At 38.1% G+C, this 15,710-nt stretch overlaps 1 protein-coding gene across 2 annotated transcripts; it reads right to left on the minus strand.

The window, feature by feature from the left end:
* Positions 1-5,622: 5,622 nt before the first annotated feature.
* On the minus strand, positions 5,623-15,123 carry LOC140462963 (trace amine-associated receptor 1-like). 2 transcript variants are annotated; one of them, XM_072556538.1, is made up of 3 exons: positions 15,079-15,123; positions 13,456-13,725; positions 5,623-7,027 (listed from the first exon to the last, which is right to left on the minus strand). In XM_072556538.1, exon 3 carries the CDS (start codon positions 6,892-6,894, stop codon positions 5,863-5,865), a length of 1,032 nt encoding a protein of 343 aa, XP_072412639.1. In that variant the 5' UTR covers positions 6,895-7,027; positions 13,456-13,725; positions 15,079-15,123; the 3' UTR covers positions 5,623-5,862. The 2 variants fall into 2 exon arrangements, with proteins under 2 accessions (XP_072412639.1, XP_072412633.1); XM_072556532.1 differs by lacking the exon at positions 15,079-15,123 and adding an exon at positions 14,738-14,930.
* Between the last annotated feature and the right edge of the window lie 587 nt (positions 15,124-15,710).

Here is a 15,710-nt window from a genome sequence, read left to right on the forward strand (position 1 = left end):
CCTATAGAACTCCATTACTACAGTTTTCCTCAGGTCCTGGCCTCTCATTCATTCCACACTGATCTCATCACAAATGATGCTGAAGAATGGTGACTTAGTTTCAAATCAAAGGGCCTCGAAGTTGGCTGACCGCTTTGTGCTGATGGTGGTCTCAACGTCAGGGTAGAAGAGTTGAGAGTGTGTTGCTGGAAAAGCACAGCGGGTCAGGCAGCATCCGATGAACAGAAAAATCGATGTTTAGGGCCAGAGCCCTTCATCAGGAATGAGTCTGGGAGCCTCGGGGGTGGAGAGATAAATGGGATGGGGTGGGGCGGTGGCTGAGATTGCAATAGGTGGATGGAGGTGGGGGTAAAGGTGATAGGTCAGAGAGGAAGGTGGAGCAGATAGGTGGGAAGGAAGATTTACAGGTGGAACAGGTCATGAACACATTGCTGAGCTGGCAGGTGGAATTGGGGTAAGGTGGGGGGAGGGGAAATGAGGAAAGTGGTGAAGTTCACATTGATGCCCTCGGGTTGAAGGGTCCTGAGGCGGAAGATAAGGTGTTCTTCCTCCAGGCATCAGGTGGTGAGTGAGTGGCGATGGAGGAGGCTCAGGACCTGCATGTCCTCGGCAAAGTGGGAGGGGGAGTTGAAATGTTCAGCCATGGGGTGGTGGGGTTCATTGGTGATTATGTTCCAGTGATGTACTGTAAAGTGCTCTGCGAGAACGCATCCAGTCTCCCCAAAGCTACTCCCTCCTCTCTCTATACCTTGGTGCAGCTATCAGCTATCTCTAGTAGATCTATCCTGCTGGTGTATCTGGAGTTACCCATGGACTCTGATGCTAATGCATGGGACATTTCCTGTAAGGTTTGAAAGTCATGTGCATGACCACGACAGGATGTGCTTGACTTATCTATTGGATAGTTGACAAAATGTTTGCACAAGCCCTCAGAAATTAGTAAGAAGGGCTTGGTAAGGTCAAAAGGGCTGGATTTACTATTGTCATTTTTCATGCAGTGATCAATAGTGAATTGTACACCTGATTCTCTTTTGTTTCTCAGACTTGGTAGCAGTTTAATACAATTGAATGACTTGGTAGGCCATATCAGAGGGCATTTAAATCAACCACATGACTTAATGCAAACCACAGATAATTTTTCTCCCCCAGGTGACTCAATATCTTTATTTCCCCATCAAAACTACATGACAGCACTAAATTACATGCACTTTACCATGGATGAAATGAAACTGCAAGGTTTTTCTTTCGTTCCCAAGGGCAATGACCCAATCCTCTTGGAACTTGCAGCTACCTTCCAAATTGAGAGTCCAGGGAAAGAGCCAAGACTGGAGAAAGGATGGCATGAAAATCTGCCTGCTATTTTGCATGCAGGTCATATGGAAGGAGTAAGGAGTGGTCAATAGCAATCGTCCATGGGAAGGAGACATACATTGCAGGGTATGGGTGGTGAAACAGCAGTTGGTCTATCTGAATCTTTCACTGTCATGAACCCAAGGAACTTTGTAGGAATTCCTGAGTGATTTTTATATGTATTATGTTATCTCTCTATGCTGCTGTTTTCTTTTTATCTCAAGTGCACTTTGAAATCCCTATTTTTGAGGAATTAGGAGAAATCATTTAAAAATATGATAGATATTTTCTGAATATTTTATTTGTTATGACACTGTATGCTGCTTGATCTTGAATGTGTATATTACTGGGAATGTAAAACATGTAGTTAAAGCCTATAGCCTGTGAGATGCTCATGCTGATTACAAGGCTGGATTATTCTGAGGTATTTCCTGACAATGAGCTGAATGAAAGACACAAAAAAGATAAATATTACATGATTAATGTGTAAAACTATTGAGTAAATATGACGTACAGTTTTCTGATTACCTGACGCAACAAAATCTGTTCCTCATCTTTGTACCATTGATTCATAACTAGCCATGAAAATAAACTGAATGCGTATGTAACCAATTAATTCATTGTGAACCAGCTTATGCAAATACAAGATGCAAATACAAAAATAATATCATCTGTCAAACTAGGCTTGAACAATCCTTAGCACTTCCTAATCCAGCACAAATGGTTCAAATATAAAATCAACAATGGTTTGATTTCTAGTCTTTAAGTTGACGTCAATTGCTGTGGGTTTGAAGCTTCAATTAAGAGCTTGACTAATGCTTCAGATGTGGAGAAAACAAGTTACTGTGGAAAATGTTTTCTGGGAGTAACTTAACAGGACAAAACAAATGTTACTTGTACTTCATGGTACTACAAATAAGAAGAGATGCAAATCCAATAAATTCAGCTAAGTAATATATCGGTGGACTTTTTGGATGTATTTCGCAATCTCCTTCAATGCAGTGATCACAAACAATGAAATTTGAGATTTCAGGATTGGAAAATTATTTTCTAGTGATTAATATGTAAAAAAGAAAACAAATAACTATACCAGTTATTGGAAAGCAGCAATGAAAAGTAGTCAGCAACACTGCAACTGGTGCAACAACAACAATAAAGTGAGGTGAAGAATCTGCAACAGCTGTTCAGATCTACATGTTGGTGCTAACATATAGAAACTTTACCAGTAAGTGTACATTTGATTTTTCATAATACTTTGCTTTATAAACATCATTGTAGTTTGAAGGCAGTATAAAATAGAAATATGCAAGCTATTATATTACTTTATCAAAAATAAGTTTACCTATTAAACAGCAAAATATAACTTTATTTAAACATCTACTTTATATTATCATATAAACATCAACTCTTTTCGTTTCCATTTTCTCAAGTTCTTCCTTTTCTCAATAAAGATTTTTATTTAATTTTAGTTATTACGTTATTAGTGTGATATTTCTAAAATATTCTTTCCTTACTTATTTTGGCTTTTACTATTGCTATCACCTTTTAAATGTGGAATATTTTTGCAACAATTAACACTTTATTTGCTGGAAATCAGCTGAAAAAAACATTCATGGATAAATGTAAACTGTGAATCTAATTATGTTCCAAGAAACATTATCTTCTGTTGTAAGATGAAGTATTAAAACTTAGTGTTTGCAAATAGAACAAAACCAAAAGATGAACAGAGACTGAAAAGTAAACCATTTGGAGAGTAAAAACAACAAAGATAAGATGCAGGGTATTGTACAATAGCAAACAAAAATAATATCCATCATCAAGAATGATTGTTGTAATGTGAAGTGGCAGCTATGTTGTTTATTCTTAAGAAACTAGTCTACTTTGATAACTGAACATGTGTTCCAAGAGAATCACTTTACTTCCACTCCAAGTGGATTAATTTAGGATAAGATGCTTTGAGGGAATAATGAATCTTGTTATTGTTAGTGGAGAACTAGATAAGTAATAAGTTATCAGACAATTAACCAATTACATAGGATTACTTTACAATATTATTTGCAACAGAGAGATGTCATATTTATCAATAACAATGTGAATCCGGTTTCCTTCATTGAACAAATAATATCTTTGCAGGATATAACCTCCAACTCATTGAAATTTCTTTTCTCTTTGGTTATTGCAGTCACATACAGGATATGTGAGTTTAGGTTCATTTAGATATTATTAAAGGTTAAGTGACATAATGAACATTTATGATATGTATTTGAGGGAATATCAAAATCATCTTGTGTAATGACTTCATAAAATTGAACAATAAATAGTGTGAGATAATCTGCAATGGAGCAAACTGGTGCAAAGGAATGCGAATAATTTCATGTGAATTGAATAAGTGTGCGTGTTGCCAACGGATATGTACTTACATTGAGTAATTAAAAAATAGTGGACTCACCAAAGTTTATGTGGAGTTTCCCAACCTTATATAGAACATTGAAAATTAACAGGTCATTAATCATTAGAATTAAAATAATTTGGGAGACGTTTTGCTATTTTAAGCATATTGTTGCTTCACAGATCAAAGAAATGAATGAGCTTATGAGACAGGTGGTGAATTTCCATTTGTGTAAGTGAAACTGTAAATGTCCCACTTTACTAGTTACATGATCATATATGATAAGCAATGGCCTTGAAATAAGAATGTAGAACTTATGTAAAAGTGATACAGAGTTCATTCCAGCACTCCACATGGGAAAAATGGAGACCAACAAACTGAGTGAAGTGCATTAATCATTTAAGCTTTTGGCTTTGTTGTAGTGGAGGTTCAGGCTAAAACTTTACAAGAGCAAGACCATGGCTGAAATTCTGTCAGTAAACAGAATGGAACTTTCAAAAAAAAAGTTCAATAATTGGTTGCTACTTTCAGAAATCATACAGCAAGCTTTTGTTTCATGGTTGCGACTAGCTAAACAAATTGGCATGGTGGCTTAGTGGTTAGCACTGCAACCTTGCAATGCCAGCAACTCAGGTTTGATTCTAGCCTTGGGCAGCTGTCTGTGTGGAGTTTGCACATTCTCCCTGTGTCTGTGTGATTTTTTTCCTCCCACAATCCAAAGATGTATAGGTCAGATGGATTGGCCATGCTAAATTGCCTGGAGTGTTAGGTGCATTAATCAGAGGGAGATGGGTCTGGGTGGGCTGCTTTTCAGAGAGCTAGTGTGGACTTGTTGGGCTGAAGGGTCTGTTTCCACACTGTATGGAATCGAATCTTGAAAAGAATCCAATCCCAGTTTCCTTGGCTCAGTGTAAATCGAGAAGTAAAAGCTTTATCTGTGCAGCAGTTTATACTGACAACAGGAATGGTGAGATGTGCTGGGATTTTTAATGCCCAGCTGAACAGACTTGATTTAATATATCTCAAACAATGGCACTTCTATATTCCATTCTTACTGAAGTGTATGGCAAGATTTTGTCTCTAATTTTCTGCCTGTATTATGCCAAACCTCCAATATAACTGAATATACAGCAAATCAGAGTTTCCCTATTGAATCCAAACTCTCACTTGTTATTTCAAAATGTTCTTGTTGTGGTTGTAAAAATTGTCTACCCATGTTATGGTCAAACATATGGCACCTGTCAAACATAGTTGCCACCATTTATGTCATTATATCTCTGAGCACAATGGATGTCTATTTGTCCCTGATGTCCTGCATGTACAATTGTTGGACAGACTTTAATACATTTAAAGTTTAGGATTAATATTTTTTTAAAATAAGATTATTTTGTATAAAGCTTCACCAAGAAAGCTGGTCTGTTCATCATTGCTAGAGTTCCAGAGATGTGTTACAGCCAACCTTTAATTTGCCTTTGAAGGGAGTCCCTTTAGGTGACTAGGAATCCTGCCTAAAATATATTAATGAACCTGACCACACCGAACTATCATAAGTGTCCCTCCTCTTCCAGGAGCATCGGATCACTGCTAAAAGTGAAATGCTCAGCTGATGAGAGAGAGTTTCAATTATTTGAGGATTTCCACAGTACTTCCAATGAAGTTACTGCAAGAAGATTGGAGGGATATTTAATATGTAGGTGATGGGGTATATGTAAAACACATGTTCAAAAACAGAAATTAAAACCTTGCCAACTGAGCAAAGTTTGAACAGCAGTGCAAACAAACTGATTGATGGCTGAATATGCAAGTGGAAACTTCATATATCTTTCATAATGAGGTGAAAGGAGACTTTTATTCATGTAGAAGATCATAATACAACACCATAATCACTTTTCATATTATTTCAAAACACTTGAATCACATTTGACAAATCCTTGCAGCTGATAACCAATTGAACTTGATGGTGTTCATTGCAACAACTCATTTTATATATTTCAAAGATATAATTGCAAAGCACATTGAGATAAAATAATAAATTATAGAAATGTAAAAAGAAACAATATTAAGAACAGCAGCAACCTTCCTTTCTAGCTTCACAAACTTTACACTATTTTGATGTAATTAACTCAAAATAGATTTATTCTTGAGGAATCAGTTGTAAATATTTTAAAGGTTAACACATTTTTTAGGGCTTTTCTGAACCAAGAATAAAAAAATGCATAGATCACTGGGTTAAATGCAGAATTTAAATACCCAAACCAAAAAAAGAGATCAAACATAATGCGTGGGGTTGAGTGTTCAATGAAAGGGTCTATGAAATTAGAAGTGAAATATGGAGACCAGCAAATTAAAAATACACCCATCACTATTCCAAGAGTTTTTGCAGCTTTTCTTTCACTTGTCTGGGAACTTATGTTTTTACTGTCTTTGATAGCTTGGGTTTGCCTTGCAATGTCATTAATGGCTCGAGCTTGTTTTGTAGCTACAAAGTAAATCTTCGTATAAATACACAGCATTATAAATCCTGGGAGGTAAAAAGAAATTAGTGAATAAATCACTGAACAGAATTTCCCCATCAGTAGTATACAGCCACCATAGCAATAAATTTGACGGTAATAGAGATCCCTAATTTCAATTAAATTCAGTTCTAAACATATCATGCCAAAACCGACAAATGCTGAAAGAATCCAACTGGTGAAGATCATCATGAGGACAATTTGAAGTGTGATTCTGGTCTTGTATTTCAGTGGGTCACATACTGCATAATATCGATCAATAGAGATAAAGCACAGGTGGAATATTGATGCTGCACAAAGCATAAAATCAAAGCTTGATTGAAGTTTGCAAAACATTTCCCCTAAGTACCAACAGTTTTCTATAGATCTCACCAAACTGTACGGCATAACCATACATCCAAGCAGAAAATCCGCAACTGCCAGCGAAAGAATTAGATAATTAGTGGGTGTGTGGAGTTTTTTGAAATGCGAGATTGAAATGATCACCAACATATTACCAACTACTGTCACCAGAATTGCCACCACACCAAACAGATAAAGGGATACTCGGAGACCACTTGATCGGTTGGCTTTCATGCAAGACTGCTCCGCAAAACTGTAGCAATATTCAACCGTTTCTGTGCTCCTGAGGCTAGAATTCATTTTAGTTTTCTTTCAAGGTGCTTGGTCTTTGTGTTGTTGATATAGCTTCAAAAACCAGCAAATCCTTTCCTAAATATCTTTTCTAATTCCAGAAGATCACTGATTCATCCTTTTCAACAACCTTCATTTCCATCTGCAAACAGAGAATATCAAAGCTTTCAAAAAGGAACAGTTGTTTCAGATTGCAGTTCACATAATTTGAAGAGCTATCCCAACATTTCACAACCTTGTTTTCTTAAGTGTAGGTATCATTTAGAAGTGTAGAAATTTGTTCTATTTGCGTTATTTTACAGAACATACATTTTGTATCAGTGGATAGTGTCAAGGAATAATTTTGTGCCACATGTTCCTCATGCAAATCTCAGACACTCTCCCCACACCACCCCAGTCACTAGCAAATGCATCTAATCAATCAGGAGCAGGCTATTCAGCCCATTGGGTCCCTACTGATCCTCCAAACAGTATCCCACCCAAACCCAGAACCAGCCCCCACCCTATCCCTGTAATCCTGCATTTCCCATTGCTAACCCATCTAGCCCACATATCCTTGGATACTATGGGCAATTTAGCATGGCCAATCCACCTAACCTGCAGCCCTTTGGGCTGTGGAAGGAAACAGGAGCACCGGGAAGAAACCCTCGCACTCCTGAGGAAAATGTGACACTGGAATTGAACCCAGGTTGCTGGCACTGTAAGGCAGCAGTGCTAGCCACTATGCCATCCTCAGTTTGTTACAAAGCCTTGCTTCCAGCTGACTACTAGGTTGTTTTCATCAGGGGAGTAGAATATGATCAGATGAGTGAAAACCAGTGGTCGCACCTTGTCAAGAGCCATTGTCACCTCCTGGTCTTGTGTTTACCACATTCTCAGTCAAAAAGGGGACATTTTTCAAATTTTATATTCATGACTCTGAACTATCCTGTAGAAAAGTTAATAGAATGATATCATTTATTATGAGTAATTGATTGCAAAAGGTGGGAGTAGGGTGGTGATTATTTTTCAGCTCTGCAGAGCATTGATGACACAACATCTGGTATTACTGTGCACAGTATCAGTCCAAGGAAAGGCAAACAATTCAAAGAAAATTTATCAAATGAATGGGTGGCTGTGTTGAGTTGATGTGCTGTCCTTTGTGGAAAGTTTGGACAGGTTATGCTTATTCTAAACTAGGCATAAAAAATAAGTGGTCACCGATTTAAAATGAAGATGAGGGGAATTGCTTTTTTCTCAGTGGGCTATGACTCTTCAGAACTCTCTTTCTCAAAAGGTGGCCAAAACAGAGTTGTTGAATACTTTTATTGTTTAAATATTTTTGATCAACAAGTGGATGAAATGTTATCAAGGTTAGGTGAGATTGTGGAATAATCAATTATTGAATGGCAGAGCAAGGTTAAGGAGCCAAGTGGCATTCTCTTGCTCCTTATTCATATGTCTGTATGTTCATCTGCACCTATATTAAATTCAAATAAACTATCCATCAGTTTGGAATCCATTGCCTTCATTATAGTTTTATAAATCTCAATCATCTCTGCTTTAAAGTCTGCATTTAACCTATTAAAACACCCTAGTTGTTTCAATCTATCCTAGGAGCTCTATCATTTCGCATTGTGTATTAGATATTCTCTGGACCAGATCCAATTCCTGGGCTGTATTTTTTCAATTCACAACATTAAGTCAATTTTACATCCTTATATGCACATTTTTAAAGGCATTCAGAACCTATTTTGAAAAATATAGATACAACAAAGTGGGGGGGGTGGGGAGGGGGGAAAATCAGTCACCTGGCTAGTAATAACATAAAAAATGCATGTCTATTGTCAAACAACCCCGAAGGACATTCCATTGAAATTGATGGGATGAAAATTCAATTAGTTCAAATAGCCACAACAGCTTACTGCTCAAATGTTTTTCAAAGGTGTTCCTGAGCAGGCTGAAAAGTAGCAAATGGAATTCAATCTTGAGAAATGTGTATTTGTATTATGTATTGAGGGCAAACAAAACAAGGGAATACACAATAAAGAAGAGGGTACTGAGAGAAGTAGAGCACATGAGAAACCCTCAAGAGCATGTCCACAGGCCCCTGAATGTGACAGGACCGGGAGGTAAGTTGCTGAAAATGACATATGCGATGCCTTTCTTCATGAGGTAATGCATTGAATACCAAATGGTGGCACGATGGCTCAGTGCCACGATGGCTCACAGCAGCAGAGCCCTAGGTTCAATTCCAGCCTTGGGCAACTGCCTGTGTGGAGTTTGCACGTTCGCCCTGTGTCTGCATGGGTTTCCTCCCACAATCCAAAGCTGTGCCAGCCAGGTGAATTGGCCATGCTAAATTGTCCTTATTGTTAGGTGCGTTAGTCAGAGGGGGTGGGTTGCACTTCGGAGGGCCGGTTGGGCCAAAGGGCCTGTTTCCACACTATAGGGAATCTAATCTAATCTAAACAAAACAGGAATGTACTTCTGGAACAATATAAGGTACTGGTCAGGACACAGCTCTTTGTCACCACATTATGGAAAGATAATTGCTCTAGAGAATATTGCCAGGGTGTGAATTTTGCAGGATGAGGAAAGGTTGAATACAGCAAGATTGTTTTTTCTTAGCAGGGAAGGCTAATGGGTAACTTAATCAAGGTCACTTAACTGGAGGCTTGGACAGAGTGGACAGGGAAGACCAGTTTCCCGTAGTAGAGAGGTTAATTACCAGGAAGGATACCTTTACTGACAGGAGGATTAGAGGGGACATGAGGAAAAACCTTTATCATCCAGAGGATTGGGGATAGTTGTAATTCATTGTCCAATTTGGTGATTGAGATTAGAATCTTCAACTCATGTAAAATGAACCTTGACCTGTGCCTAAATCACTTTAACCTGCAAGACTATGGACCATGTGCTGGCAAGTGGGATTAGAATGGGTGGCTAATTTATTTAGCCCTTTGTGTTTGCACTGGCTGAAAGGCCTCCTCTAAGTACTATAACTTTTCTCCTCTTCAGTGGTTTGCACATTGACAATTATCTACCACTATGGGGTCAGCAATTAAATGGAATGCAAAAAAATAGATCAGATGTACAGTAGGGGTCAGTTTAGTCTATGCCAAGAGGCCTTGGTTTGAGTTGCATTACCTCCAGAGGTGTACAATAATATCTCTGAATGGGTTGATTTGGAAAAGTCCACCCAGTAAATGGCTGCTGTGCAATTGGTTTAGGGTAGTGCATAATGATGATAGTGAATTGGCAGACTCCACCTGAAATTATTCCCATTTCTAAACTGTCTGTAGATCTGTCAGTTTGATAGTTCAATGTTTAAACTAAAATGACTTTGTGCGCACATATAAGAGAAAGTGTTCCTGTTTTGTGTAGTTACCAGAAGGCATTAGGGGCTTGATATCTCCTATCGAGTTAAACTGCATCAATTTAACAATTCAGACTAATTGTGGTTAATTGCTAGAATGCATGCATTCAGAGTAACAGATAAAAATGCAGAGACATAAGAAATAAGAACAAGAGTAGGCCAATCTGCTCCTTAAACCTGCCTTGCCATTCACCAAGATCAAGGCCGAATGGATTCCAACCTCAACTAAAACAAAGATCTGCAGATGCTGGAGAACTGATACAAAAACAGTAATTGCTGGTGAAACTCAAGTGGTCTGGCTGCATCTGCGAGAAGAAAGCAGAGTTAACATTTTGAATCTGGCGACCCTTCATCAGAACTAATAGCAGCTAGTAAAAACTGGGGTTTATGTGAGGATGAACTTGGCAGCGGAGTGGGGAGGGAGGGGGTTGTTGGATAAATGAGGGGTGGGAGGAGAGCTGAATGAATAGAGGAAAATGGAGGCAAAATGAAAGGCACAGATAAATGAGGGGATTATGGATGGCAGGCCAGCACAAAAGAGAAGCTGAATAACTGATAATGACTCAGAACTTCCAGTATCAACTCACCACCATTTCCCTAGCCAGCATTTCTGCCACAGGCCTGCTGTGGGTTTCCAGCAAGTCTCAGCACAAGCTCAAAGAACAACATCTCAGTTTCTGCTTGGGGGCCCTGCAACTTCTAGGACTCAACATTACTACAATAACTTTAGATCCTGATTCCATCCTTGTCTGTTTTTCCCCCACCCCCACACCTAGTCCTGTTATGATGTAGTAAAGCCAACGCTTTTTCACCCACTCTCGGACCTATTGTGTGGTTTGCCTTCAGCATGGACTACCCTCAGCTCTCATTATTACCTCACATTATCAGCTTCTCTTCTGTCCTGTCTTGGCCTGCCACACATAACCGCTTGTTTAACCACACCCTTCACAATGCTCTCAGCTCCTGATGAAGGGCTCTTGCCCGAAATGTCGATTTTCCTACTTCTCAAATGCTGCCTGACCTGCTGTGCTTTTCCAGCACCACTCTAATCTTGTCTCTGATCTCCAGCATCTGCAATCCTCACTTTTGTTCAACTCCATCTCCACCCATTCACTCTGAAGTTAGGTGATCAGTCGACATAAAAACAGCTAAGAAAATCCAAATTCATTTTTTTTAAACTCATGAGCCATAGGTGATGCGAATTTTATGGATTGTTCAATGGTTTTTAATGATGGTGAATACTTCATGCCTCCAATCCATTAAGATCAAAATTCCTACAAAGTCATTTACCATGGAAAATATACAGCTTAGGTCACATAGTCGTGATCACTTTAATTGTAGGTTTAGAAAAATTGAGTGTTCGAACAATTGTTGCTGGAGTGAGCAGCAGAGAGCAGATTGAAGACTAAGTTGGAAAGGCACAGTAGAGACATTGCCCATTATATGCCAGACAATACTGGCACATTCACAGTTATTATCAGTAGATCAGCCAAGTGTGTCAACAGGGCACAACTATCCTATAACGACCAAATATGCTCAAGTACAAATCGTTCTCATGTAAAAACCGCCCACATATTTTTGGCCAAATTTTCTGGAATTTTTCATATATCTTGCGTAATGGTCAACCCTAGTTCTTCACAGATAACAGATCAACATTTGTGAGTCAATGTATTATCCTGTACATAAATTTTTTCACGCTATTATGTGTTTTTATGTACAATACATGCCAACATTAGACTTTCTTAAGTTCATTGTCGAATGAGCACTATAAATAGTGTGAGTGGTGTAATACAAAGTTTATCACACCATCATTTCCTTTATGAAATAGGCCTGTATGCATTTACTTCACTATAATTACCATGTAGCTGTTGACGATTTCTCATGATTGTATGAGAGTCAAATGTCTGAAATTTTTTTATCAGAAATAAAAGCTGAAAATGTTATTTTGAAAAACTAAAACAATAGTAGACGAGAGAAAATGGAAGGGAATAGAAAAATTTGGCATGAAAATTTAAGATGCATCAGGTCAGAGTCAGGTGATAACCTCCCTTTGTGTGTAGTTCAGCTGAGTTCAGTTTCCATGTTGCACTCATGGAATTATTATAATTCCTTGTGGTTTTTTTTCTATATTCATTTAGAGATCAATTAGGCTTCTGTTAATGGTAGGTATTTTGGATTGTAGAATGAATTCAGCCCCCCAAAAGTAGTATCCCTGTAATAGTCAACCCCATAAATTTAACTCTAAAAAATAGTCCGAAAAATTTGACTTTTACGGGAGTATATCGGGTGCACATTATAATTTTATCTATTTAATTATAACATTGACTGTGACAAGAGGCAGCATGGTGGCTTAGTGGTTAGCATTTCTGTCTCATAGGAATCCAGGTTCGATTCCAGCTTTGAGCGACTGTCTGTGTGGAGTTTGCAAGTTCTCCTTGTGTCTGCGTGGGTTTCCTCCGAGTGCTCCAGTTTCCTTCCACTGTCCAAAAATGTGGTGGATTGGCCATGTTAAAGCATATTGCCCCGTTGTGTCCAGGGATCTGTAAGTTAGGTGGGTTAACCAAGGTAAACAGAGAGATGGGAGGCTGTTCAGAGGGTCAGGGCAGACTTCCTAGACCGAATGGCCATTTTCTGCACTGTATAGATTCTATAATTCTATATGGTATAATGGTATTAAAATTGAGTATAAAACATTCTGTATCTAACTCAATAATTTAAACTCCAATTCCCTGTAAAAGCTGGAGGTTCTATGACTTGTGCATTTTCTCTCTTTCTGATTCACTGAAGCTATTACTTGGGCAGGAGTTTGCTGGGAAATACACTGAGTAAAAGTATTAACATCTTAGTACCTTTTTGTTAATGTACCAAACCCAAGATAAGATAAAAGAAAACAACATCCGAAAGAAGAAAAGTAGTTTAAAAGAGCAGAAGACTTTAAACTGTTCACTGATATTTAGCATTTCTGCTGGGAAAGGTAAATTTAAGCAAAACATATTCTTACTTATACTAGAATATATACTTAAATTATCTTCAAATAGAACACTTAATCTTAATTTCTTGGTTACTGCCTTTCATCGTGATTCAAGTGATTATAGCAGTGAAAATAAATCTTTCAATTAATCTGAAGTTTCAGCTAGGAAATCAGACATGCAAAATATAAAACTGTTAGGGTTTCATTGTTGCTTCTGATAATATCAGAACAGAGCACTCACCATCAACAGCAGCATTTCTGTCTCACACCTTCACTAACACTAATTGCCTCTTAGTGATTTTCACCAGCTATTTATATAGCAAATTTGAATGGTCTCATCAGTTGACCAATTATTATAACTAAGATTCTAGCTCCAAGCACAGCTACAGCAGGGATTAAAGATTATCATCTCTGCACTGGGGACATCACTCAGCATCCTGAACTTGATAATAGACAGCATGTTAGGGCCCACTGCTTGTGCACTCTTACCCAGGGGTGATTTTTTTTCAGCCTGGAAAATAAACAGAAAAGGTTATTACCATCCCCTCTGGTTTGTCATAAATAAGAGTCATTGCAACAACATTCAACACTTAATGGCAAACGTTTTCCAGTTAAGTCTAACCCAACTGTGTGCAATAATATAGGAATTGAAATTATGATATTAGTATCAGATATAATTGGAAACATCAGGATGAATGGTCAGTTTTGAGTGATGAAGGATCAAATCAACATTGCCAGAGCAACATATATTGTAGCGAATAGTTAGTATAATCATTTCTGATACAAGAGCTAACAAGTATAGGTACAATCAAAGTCATATTGTCTAGATCTCTATTAAACATTGCCAAACATAAATGTTACCTCAACCACCAAATGTCTCAATCCCTCCTACAACCAAACTTACTAAAATCCAGAATTATTTTCAACTTTACCTTATATAGCCTGCTGCCACCAAATTAAGTGCTCTAAAAGTGTATACAATAAATTACTGACAAAGGGCTATTTTCCTTATGTTTGAAGATCAGTTAAATGGGGCACAACAATTGAGACAGCAAACTGCTAATACAGATATCAAGGTTGGAAGAACTCCAAGACAACAAAAAAATTCCTTCCAAATGGACGAAATGCATCGGAGCCACTAAACGGGAAACGTGGACCACAAAAGAATCATAAGGTAAGTGTAGAAAAGTATTTTCCGGGGAGATAAAATCTACGTGAAAGGAATAATGGTGCAAATAAATGTTTATTGCGTTTTGGGTTGGTAAAGGTCGATTTTTTGTTACCCTCTGCTTACGAGGATGTGAAACGCTATAAAGACAGAAGACAGTCACGGTGCTTTCTGTTTGGATTTAGCTTTCACACTCAAATCTGTCTGCGATATGAATGCTTTCCAAACAAAGACGAACAATTCGTGCACCGCATCAACGACAAAAAAGGGTGATTTGGGCTTTAAAGCCTAACACGTGAACCAGAATCCAAATAATTTGTTCAACACCGAAATGAAAAAGCAAAAGGAAACTTACGGTGGGAGTTGCTGTTTCCAGGATCGGGTATCGCCCAAAACTAATGACCAGTGTTTTGTGAACAATTTATTGTTTGCCCACGAGCCCAGAATATGGTTCAAAAACTAAGCAGCTTTCTCACTAACTATCACAAAATCCAAGACATTCCGAAACTGTATAAAGCAGAAATAGTTACTGACATTGCTAATTATTCAGATCTACTCCAGAGCTGCCGTCACGAATAATGACCCAGAATCGCAATTCAAATTCAATTTATTCAATGATCCCGCCCAATCCTTAGGACTGGAAAATTAATGGTCTGGAGATAAACATGCAAATAGAAAGAAACGAGTCAACTTTACCAGGAAGCAATAAAAAAGAATTCGGCGGCCTAACAACTGTTGGGCAGCTCGGTGACAGAAGATTGCTTGCGTTTGGTGTGTGGTGAGGTATTGCTATGAAGGGAGTCTCTGTTAAAACGTTCTAAAATCGTCGGTAAGTTAATGATGCACTTAAAAGAGCTTTGTCACAGCTTAATGTAGCGTTCCACAATATATTGTGTTGAATTTGTAGGAAATAGGAGTACAATTAAGTTGTGCAATGTTTTGCATAATTCTTTAAATATGTGTATATACGAAATGCAATCAGTTTTACTGTTCTTTCGAAATGTTTTACGTACTTATTAATAATGATCACAATATAAATCGAATCAACTGTCACAAGTCAAAATGGGAAATTCTTAGGGAACATTTCATTACATTATAACTTGCGCAGCCTTTCTTCAAAACTGGCCTATTTGCAATTTATGCCTTGTTTTTCCAGTACATCAACTTTCGTTCAGTGCTCGAAGTTCATTTTTGTTCCGCGAACTGAAGGGAGAAACAAACTAAACTCGGGCGGCGCGGTGGCTCGGTGGTTAGCACTGCTGCCTCACAGCACCAGGTTCGATTCCAGCCTCGGGTGTCTGTCTGTGTGGAGTTAGCACATTCTCCCC

The sequence above is a fragment of the Chiloscyllium punctatum genome, chromosome 3 (assembly GCF_047496795.1).
Source record: "Chiloscyllium punctatum isolate Juve2018m chromosome 3, sChiPun1.3, whole genome shotgun sequence".
Taxonomy (NCBI): domain Eukaryota; kingdom Metazoa; phylum Chordata; class Chondrichthyes; order Orectolobiformes; family Hemiscylliidae; genus Chiloscyllium; species Chiloscyllium punctatum.

Excerpts from the sequence above, each read along its gene's own strand:
- LOC140462963 (XM_072556538.1), bottom strand. The coding sequence starts at position 6,894 with ATGAATTCTAGCCTCAGGAGCACAGAAACGGTTGAATATTGCTACAGT.